The following is a 9,684-nucleotide window of genomic DNA, read 5'->3' on the forward strand; positions in this document are numbered from 1 at the left end:
TTTAAAAGGGACGAGGTGGCGGCATGAAAGTAATGAGAGTGAAGGTCAGCGTCTCCCTGACGCGACACCTCTGTCTGCTGTCCTCTCCGCTGCCCCCTGGTTAATGTGCAAGGTCAAAACGTTCACCGAGGCGGCGGCTTTCATTCTCCTCGGGCCGCCTCATTACGAAAGGTAAGGTTGTGTGTGGGTTTTTTTTGTTGTTTTTTTTCCCCCGAACGAAAAATCCAGCGCGCGGAGTTTGTCTCGGCAAGTTCGGCCCGAAGAAAATTGGCATCATTGCCGTCAAATGCAAACAAGACAGATTCAAAGAAAGTAGTTTGCTCTTTCATGCGCCGCTAATAAAGGCCCGTTTAAAATAAATAAATAAATAAAATAAAATTACAACGCAATTTCCAGTGCGATTTCATTTTCATTGTCGCGAACCACGGAGGAGACCATTGCCGGGGAGAAACACCAGGTGCAGAATTTCTCCACCTGCTTCTGTCCAAGCAGCCGCGGTGTCCGCCGCATGATTTATTCTGCTTCGGGAGTTGTTGTTTTTTTTTTTTCTTTCTTTCCGTCTTTGAACCCCCCGTACCCCTCCCCTCCGCCGCCCCCCCCCCCCCCGCCCGCGCACAAATACCTCTCTGACAGACACCGTGAAAAGGAAGGGGCGCAGCGGCAACAAACGCCTGCCTGCCTGCCTGCCTGCCTGCCTGCCTGCCTGCCCGACAGGCTCCTAAGTATCTCCAGTAATCCCCGTCACTCCGAGCCTGCGCCGTCCTCTCGCTGCGCGGAGGTCACGCCGCGTTCCACCTGCGGCCCGCCGCCGCCGCCGAGGAGAGGCTCCTGTTGCACTGTTACTTTCCAGCCTCTGCGACGGTTGAGAAAACGGGCCGCCTTCTCCCGCTTAGGATTAGGGGGCAGTTTCCAGACGGCGCGTGGAGTTAATAGTCCTCGCCGCCGCCCAGATGTGACTCCCGACATTTTTATTTTATTTTATTTTATTTTTCTTTCATTAGGTAGAAGGAACTGCGGGGGCCACTATTCATCTCTTTCCACGAACCTTTCCGTCCTCCGCCGCCACTTCCCCGGAAGCAGGTGGCAGCCTTTGACTGGAGCGAGCGGGCTCCCGCGGGACAAAGACGCAGTCAAGTCGACGTCGCAGGAAGGCCGATGCCCCGGAGGGGTGGGCCGTCGCCTATTGTGGGGGGGGGGGGGGGGGGGCGCGCAACGTGGAATGTTTGCCGTCCGAGCTCCACAGGGGAGACGGAGGGTGTAGCTCAGCAGGGATTCCCAATGAAAAGGGGGGCAGGAAGGTGTCGACGGCAATTGTGAAAAGGAAGAAGAATGCTTCTGCGGCTCTTCCCGGGGCTTCGAGTTAACGTACACCTGAAGGCGGGGGGGGGGGTGGCTCTGGGGGGCTTCTGGAGGCCCCAATTTGCCTCCACACACAAGAAAAGAAAAGAAAAAGAAAAAAAAAAGGCCGCCAATGAGGGCATTCCTCAAATATCTCTGCTGCCTAGCAGCCCCCGCCACCGCCTTACATCTAACCCGAATCCCCCCCCCCCCACCCTCCCTCCGTGAAGCACACGGACCATCACTACAATGGAATTTCCGCGGGCTTCCGCAACAGCACCGTCCAAATAGAGAGAGAGAGAGAGAGAAGAAAAGAAACTATTGTGGGGCCGAGAGAGATTGAGACCCACCTCTCCTGCTCCTCGACACCCAGAAAGAAAACGACAGCAGGTGGTCAAAAAATTCGCACACACGCTGCTAGTGATTTTAATGCACGTAGAGAAGATGTGATTGCCGAGGGAAATCAGTTGCATCGGGGCAGGCCAGATAAGAAATGTTAGCTGGATGCTAACTTCATTTACGAACACTTGGAGAAAGCCGCGCTAGCTGTGCGTCTCGGTAGCTCACAGGAAGTAGGCTTTCGACAGTAAAATCGGCAGTATTACGTCAGATTGAAGAACAGTAGGGACATAACACCGGCGTTGCATCGCACTCCAGCTGTTTTGTTAGCGCGCGAGGAAAGAGGTTACCAGAAGTTAACGTGCTGAAAAGACTCATATCGCCCCCTAGTGTGGGGGAGGCGCACGCGTCCCCGTCAAGAATTCGATTTTTCTCAGCTGCGCGTGTACGTAAACGGGGAGAGAAGCCCGATTGGACGAGGAAAAGCGAATTATGGGCGTAGTCCGATTACGCCCTGCACGTAAACGTAGCCGCGGTTTTCGTTCAGCGTGTCAGATTCCCGCGAATTCTCAAAAGAACCACTCCACCCTCATTTGAAATGAAAAGCTCCCGCTCTGCGTCACAAGGACGGGAGAAACAACGGCAACGACTCGCAGCCGAATCCGGAAGACTTTAATCGACTACTCCCAAAACAAACTGGAGCTGAAAGTAAAAACTGGTATCGTTATCCAACTTGCAAGTCAATTACATTTCCGTGTCGGGTGGGGTGGCGTGTATGGATCGGCCTTGTCTTGATTTGCTGGAAATCCCGCAAAACCTCTTGTTTTTTCCCCATATGGAGGAACTGCCAGTGGTCAGATATGCCTGACAGCTCTTATCAGATCACCAAGGAGCTGAATGCACATACGGGGGGGGGGGGGGGGGTTGGAGGGGGAGGAAGGCACTTTTCTCAGCTCAACTTCAGCCCGGCTCCTTCGAATGATTTTCAGAGCTCAACTGAATTCAAATGTTTGCCTGGCACGGAAGGGGCGGAGCCCCCCGCCCCCCCCCTCCCTGTGAAAGTCTACAGCGATGCGTGAAAGGTAAACACGTTGTGCTTTGAGACTGGCAGGGCTCACTTAGCCGCCTTATCTCCGTGATTAAGTGTGTTCCTCCTCTCTCCCCCCCTTGCACACTTGCCCAAACAAACCTGTCAGGGGTAGCGCGCACGTATGACGACGACGACGACGCGGAAAAACGAGAAAAGCAGTCGGGCAAAGGCCTGTTTATCCCTTTCGGCGAGCGCCACTTTTGAGTGCTCCTTGTTTGCTTTGCTGATAACGGCCGAGTTGGGGGGAACATGTGCATGTGTGTTCCATTTACTCGCTAATTAGATTGCAAGGCAGTGCACTGAAGCATGCACTGTGGGCCCCCTCCCCACCCACCCACCCACCCAACCACCCCCGCCCGGGTCCATCAGATAAGGAAGCCATTCTGGCTCTCATCAGTTTCCATTATGTAAGGGGCCCCTATTTGGTGAGTGTTTTTCTTTTTTTTTTTTTCTTCTTCGCGACAGGCAAGGGAGTCTGATGGCTCCGACACAAATCACACGCAGGAACTGTCCGCAGATACATAAGAAACTATGCTCGCTCGCCCTCTGTCTCTCTCTCTCCTAATTGAGTTACCGTGACATGCCTTGTCAGCGATTAGCACAATGACCCGCTCTCATGTTACACAGTGCCCTAATTCAAAATTAGGTAAGGAAATGAAGGGGGGGGGGGGGGAATGGTGGAGTTGGAGGACCGTCCTGCTCGAAGTCAAAACGGCGCACCCCCACCCCCCCCCGCGCGAGTCACAATGCGCGAGAAAAAGTGGAACTAAAGTCGCACGGGAAAAAAAACTTGCATTGAAACATTAAAAGTGAAATGGTTGCGGGGGGGGGGGTTAAAAATAGCACGGAGCTGTAAAGCCAGGGCTGCGGAAGAGTCACTCCGGCGTCGTGCGCCGCGATCTCCAGACGCACTCGCTGCTTTTATTGGAAGGACGAAAACAATCTTGAGGAAATAATAATGATACCAAAATAATCAACAGGGTGAAGGGCCGGATTTTCACAGATGGAACCCACACACGCACGCGGCACAAAAACTTCCCTCGACTGGAGGGGCCAATGAAACGCTAATCTGCAAATTCAGCAGCTGTTTTAAATGAAAACGGTGCCGTTTTTTTTTTTTTTTTTAAAGGACGCAGCAATGGATATCTAAGCTGAAAGCTTCACCCCGCTTTCAAATTCGAGAGCTGCCTTTTTTTTTGAGCCTGCCTGCAGGGAATGAATACTTTTTATCCCCCCCCCCCCTTCTTTTTTTTTTAACCCACTTGTTTAAACACAGGAAGTTAATTCCTGACTAATTTAATTAGAGCCAGCATTGTCGGTGCACCCTTTTACAACCACTCCCCACTCTCCCCTCCTCGCCCTCTTCACTGAAGACCCGGGACAGTTTAATAGTCCCTCTGGTGCTGAAACTGGACCCAAAAGAAGTAACCAAGGAGTGTCTGGTAGTGCACAGTGCTGGCGAGTAATCCATGACTGAGTAATCCACTACTGTAATTAAACTACTTTTTGAGTGACGGAGTAACGTGACAGGATTACTGTGGCGATGATATCACAATTTACTTTATTAAGTAACGATTCCGTTACTTTTCCGAAATATTCCGCAAGCTAAAAAAATGTCTTGTTATCCTCAAAATGTCACACCTCCGAGATTGTTGAAAGCCATGTTTACAAATAAGTCAGCAGTACTCTGCAAAGTAGAGATCTTTCAACTAAATGCGCTTCTAATCAGTGCCGTACGCGAGTTTGTTCTGTGAAATGTGCAGTTTGTGTTCAGAGAGCAAACAGTCACTCCTCTTATCGGCAAGATTTGGAATTGCAAAATTTGCACTTTAGTAAAGTTCATTGCAAAGCACTGAGCAACTGTTGCTTCGTCTTTTTTTTTTTCCCCCCACTAAAGTAATTAGTAATTGATTACTTATGCAACAAAGCAATTTCGATTACTTTTGAAGGAGTCATCGGTAATCAGTAGTCGGATTACTTTTATGGAGTAATCCCAACAACACTGCAAGTGTCAAACAAGACATTTTGGGGGCAATGAGAGTGGCTAATAGGAGACGCAATAGGGTAGGTAGGAAGACAACGTAGCTTCAGAGTGGCTGCACTTGGGCCTACTTGCTCCGCGGGCTACCAACAGTTTGTTTGCGCAGCAGAAAACGCTATCGCGTTTAAGAAATTTCGCGAAATCATCTCGCGCGCCGGTAAAAAAAACCACATTCGCTGGCCTGATCCGGCACCCAAGGCCGCGTATTTGACACCCCTGGTCTAGTGCTTCAAACAAAAGACCACCGCATTCGCTCTTTTTCTTATACATTTCCGCGGGAGGAGCGGTTGAAGAAAATAGTTGCTTGACAGCGATCAAAGTTAAGGCTTTGAGAAAGATTTTCATTTTTTTTGGGGGGGGGGGGGGGGGTAGAGAAATGGCAAATATGCACAGCAGCGTTGAGGGGAGCGCGGAAAAGAGGGATGAGGCAGCGGTCGCAGGCGTTTGATTGGAGCGGGGCGACAGTAACAGGAGCCAGCACAAAACCCTGTTGTCTCCCGAGCCCCGCAGCGTAAACAAACAGCAGAGACAGAGCAGGCGAGAGTACACACTGCACGCGCACGTTACGGCCCCCAACCCCCCTCTCTCTCTCCTCCTCCCCACCAACTACCGCGCGCGCGCGCGCGCGCACACACACACACACACACACACACACACACACACACACACACACACGCACAGGGCAGGCAGAGGCTCACCTTGGAGCGCTCGCGCCGACACCAGCTCATCGCATTACTGTCCCTTTTCATCGGCTTAAACCATCCATCTGACAACAGGTTCGCCGCTCGGACCCCCATTTGTCGGATGTGACAAGGATCCAAACGGGGATTGCTCACAACTGTTGCCTTTAAAAGGGGTCAGATTTGACCCTGTTTGAACGCCAAATCTGTTCACGAGGCTAAGAGAAAATGAGCCTAAAACAAAACAAACTTGCTTTTTTTTCTTCTTCCTGTCGTTATCTATTGAATCGTCGCAGTTTCTGTGACCCATCCTTCTCCCTTGAATATTCCCCCTTCTGTAGACGCAGTGGGAGTCTAAAAAAAAAAAAAAAAAATGTAAAAAAAAAAAAATCAGCGCGACGACGGAGCGATTTCCCTCCGAGGAGGAAGCGATCGCGTTCACAAAATCCAGACGGCAGACGGGGGCGGTGCACATTCCCGCTCCCCCGCAAAGCGCCGGCGGAGCGACTGCCGCCGCGCGGGTTCGGCCGGGCTGCCGCCACTAGATGGCGGTATTTCACGCGCAATACGGCGTCGGAGGTGGAGGAGGAGGAGGAGGAGGAGCGGGGTCAGGCCCGACACAGGCACGAGCGCGAGAGCCATATATCTGCACCCGGTGTCGAGTATAAAGCAAACATTTACAAACATTTAGGAACGATGAGGTTTCCCAGATTTGATGGTCGGAGATCAAAGAGTCGCTTGAGAACATTGAGGATGTTTTGTTTTCACTGACGCTCACTTCTGCGGTGTGAAATAACATGAAGATTATTTGCTGGGGGGGGGGGGGTTAGGGTTAGGGGAATTAGCTACACCCATCCGAGGATAATCTCAATTTTTTTTTTTTTTTTTTTTTTTTTTATAAGACTGGGACTCGTTAGGCGACATCAGAATAGGTGCAAGTCACAGGGTACTTACTTGCACTCCCGGTCCTCCAGATCAAAATGCGGATTGAAGTTGATGAGGATCCGCTGGTGAGGCTCAGGCGCGGATATCACCCACGTGCATCTCTGAGAGGGAGGGTAAGACATGGGGTATCCGGGCGACGTGAGGTAGTTGGGCGTTGAGATTCTGACGTTGCCTCCGCACTTGTCTGTGGCGAGGAGAAGAGTTGCTGTGGATGTTTGACACGTCAGCTGATATTTTGCCCTTGAATCTGTTGCCAATATTATTATTATTTTTTTTAAGCTTACAGGTGCAGTTCACATCTTTCCGCCTGGATTCGAATTTTGAAACCGATACGTCTGCCCTCAGCAATTTTTTTTTTTTTTTTGTACCCAGTTAATAGCCACATTTCCACTCACTCCTCGGTTGACGAGCCACAGAAATTGAAAGGTCTCACTGAAGAGGCTTCAGCTCTGCTGTAGCCAACAGTTGCCTGGGTCAAAAATAAGCAGGCGTTTTGTTTTTCCAGAGTGCTGCCTCACCTCTGACTGCCTGTAGACTGACCCTTCGTATTTCTCATTAGTTTTTATTTTAACATGGAAGCCTCCACAATCCGCTGTAACATAAGTGGGCACATCTTCAGACGACTGCACAGAAAAGAAGCGCAAAGGTTGGGGTCCATTCAGATCTAACTAGACCGTTTTAAATGATTCCGGTCAAGTCTCCTCATTAAACGTATATAGTGTGGCATAGTTATGTTAGTAAATGAGGAAATGAAAGCGCTTCCACCTTTAAGAAAACACTAAAAAAAAGTCCCCCTTTTGGAAACTACCTCTAACCAACAGGCAAATATGTTTTTGTCATTGATAGAGTTTCTGCTTATGCTGCTGTTTCCTCTTCCAGAAAAACCCCTAGTTAAGTCAAATTCATTATTATTATTATTATTATCATCATCATCAGCGTTGATAACGGCCCACAGGCAGTATGCGAGGTATAGCTACCCTTGAAGGACAAAAAAATTAAAAAATTAAAAAAAAAATCGCAATTACACATCAGAAAAAGTGAAAATCCAGTTGTGTCCTTTAAAGTGACTTTTCGTCAAAAGTCACGGCGGGGTTTTCCCCCCCGTCTAACTGGCAGGTGAAGGCTGGGCTTTGCCCGGAGGATCAGCTCATATCACGGAGGGCAAACCTCCTCAATTTTTATAAATCCGGGATTACAATCTTTACTATAGGCTTTCTTCTTTATATAAAGGATCTGACATGTCACTCTTACCGTTTTTGAGAGCCTTGGCCGCCAAAGGGATCCCCATGAACAGGATAAAAACTAATCCACAATGCATCCTCGGTTCCTCAATCCGAAAAGTTAAATTACGCGTAGAAAAAAAAAAGAATTAGAGTGCCGCACTTAAAAGTCGTCCAACAGTTTTTTTTTTTCTCTCTCTCCTTCGTCCCTCGCCTTTTGGGTTTTGTTTTTTTTCCTCAACCCTCGTTTTCACTTCTTCAGGAAAGCAGAAGTGTCCCCTCTCTTTTTTTTTTTGTTGGTCGCCTTAAAAACGAAGTGATCTGCGAGCGGGCATCCTGTGATTCAGCTCATATTTCCTCTCGGAGCCTTGTGACGGCTGCGCTCTCCTCTCCTGCGCCGACTCGTCCATGTCTTCTCTCAAAAGAGAACGAAACAAGACCAAAAATGAGAATGAAAAACAAAAACGAAAACAAAATTAAAAAAAAAAAAAAAAAAAAAAATGAACCGCTCACTCCCGTTGTCTTCTTAAGAATAAAACCAGATCACTGCTGCCTCCGACGAGGCAGAGGGTAGTCCCCGGGCTGTGGAGAGCGAGAAGAGAAGAGAAGAGACAGGCAGATGTGAGCATTTTTCGGATTCCGCGCTTCGTCCGTGCGCTCCGCTCGTTGCCGAAATGTTCGCGTCATGTCCGCGGGAACGCCGGCGCTGGGGGGATCGGATCGGCCCTCGCCATGACGTGCGACCCCGATTCTCCCGGAACGACTTTGGCGGTGGTCGGTGGTCGGTCTGGGGGGTTTAAGAGAAATGAAGCTGCGTGCGCAAACGAAGCCCTGCGTGGAGTAAGCGAGGCGCGCACCTCGGAGCGGAGCTGCGCACTGACTGGCAGAGCGCCGGCAGTCCGCTAAGTGACATGACTCTCTCTCCTCCTCCTCCTTTTACTCCGTCTCTCTCTCTCTCTCTCTCTCTCTCTCTCTCTCTCTCTCTCTCTCTCTCTCTCTTCCTCCTTTGTGCCCCCCTCCCCCTCCCCTCCCCTCCCCTCCCCTCCCTATACACTCACACACACAGTGAGTGAGTGTGTGTGTGTGTGTGTGTGTGTGTGTGTGTGTGCGTGTGCGCGCGCGGGGACGTCAACGCGCATATTAGGACTCCATCCAGGAATATTTAATCCTGGATATGACGCACCGCGACATGTGGCGGGCACATGCGGAAACCAAACATCGTGATTTATTGCGAAAGTCTCGTCTTCTTCTTCTTCTTCTTCTTCTTCTTGTTCTTCTACTACTATTTTTTTTTTTTTCCTTTCTCCTTCTTCTTGTCAGATGGTCGGGTAGATCGCTTCGCGAACCAACCCGAGACCGGGTGCGCCCTCTCCGGGTCAAGACATCCGAACAACCGAACGCGCCGCCGATCCCGGCTCCAATGGAAGCATCATTCTGGAGCTTTTATTTCCAAAGCCCCCCAGTGGCATCTAAATAATTGAATGCATTTTTCTATCTCTCTCTCCCTCTCTCTCTCTCTCTCCCTGCTCTCGTTGCGATGATGTTGATTTACAGTGAAGCGCCATATCTCATCCACCTCCATGAAACTCACGCAATCCAAACAGGACTAAAAACTAACATTCACATGGGTTTTATAGGGGTGGGGGGTATTGAGATTGAAATAAATCAAAACCTAAATTATAGCAACGTGAAGACTGCGCTTGTTTGTTTGTTTGTTTGTTTGTTTGTTTACTGGGTCAAGGAACCAGCGTTCCTTACATGGAGAAGAAACTTTGGTCGCAAAACGAAGAGCAAATACACGAGTAGATAAAATTCCGTTTTGTTTTGTGGAAATATCCCAGAAAGCTGTTCGAAATGACCCCCGGAGTGTAGGGAAACGTGTTTAAATGGCCGCGACCGTGTTTTTGAATGACTTTTAGAAAACTAACAAACAGCTTATGGATGCGCAATAGTGACGACAACAACAACAACAACAACAACAACAACAAACACTCACCTGCGTCCCGAGGCCTCGCCGACCCACCGGCATCC

At 49.7% G+C, this 9,684-nt stretch overlaps 1 protein-coding gene across 1 annotated transcript in view; it reads right to left on the reverse strand.

Moving 5' to 3' along the window:
* LOC142880195 (neuropilin-1a-like) overlaps positions 1 to 8,126 on the reverse strand; it is a 42,958-nt gene extending 34,832 nt beyond the window's left edge. The window contains exons 1-2 of the mRNA XM_076013923.1: positions 7,685 to 8,126; positions 6,443 to 6,617 (exon numbers count right to left, since the gene is read on the reverse strand). Of these exons, the coding sequence (XP_075870038.1) occupies positions 6,443 to 6,617; positions 7,685 to 7,751 (242 nt within the window). The 5' untranslated portion in view covers positions 7,752 to 8,126. The remainder of the gene's footprint in view (positions 1 to 6,442; positions 6,618 to 7,684) is intronic.
* Between the last annotated feature and the right edge of the window lie 1,558 nt (positions 8,127 to 9,684).

The sequence above is a fragment of the Nelusetta ayraudi genome, unplaced genomic scaffold (assembly GCF_046127955.1).
Source record: "Nelusetta ayraudi isolate G7.1 ecotype Tasmania unplaced genomic scaffold, CSIRO-AGI_Nayr_v1 ptg000161l, whole genome shotgun sequence".
Lineage (NCBI taxonomy): Eukaryota > Metazoa > Chordata > Actinopteri > Tetraodontiformes > Monacanthidae > Nelusetta > Nelusetta ayraudi.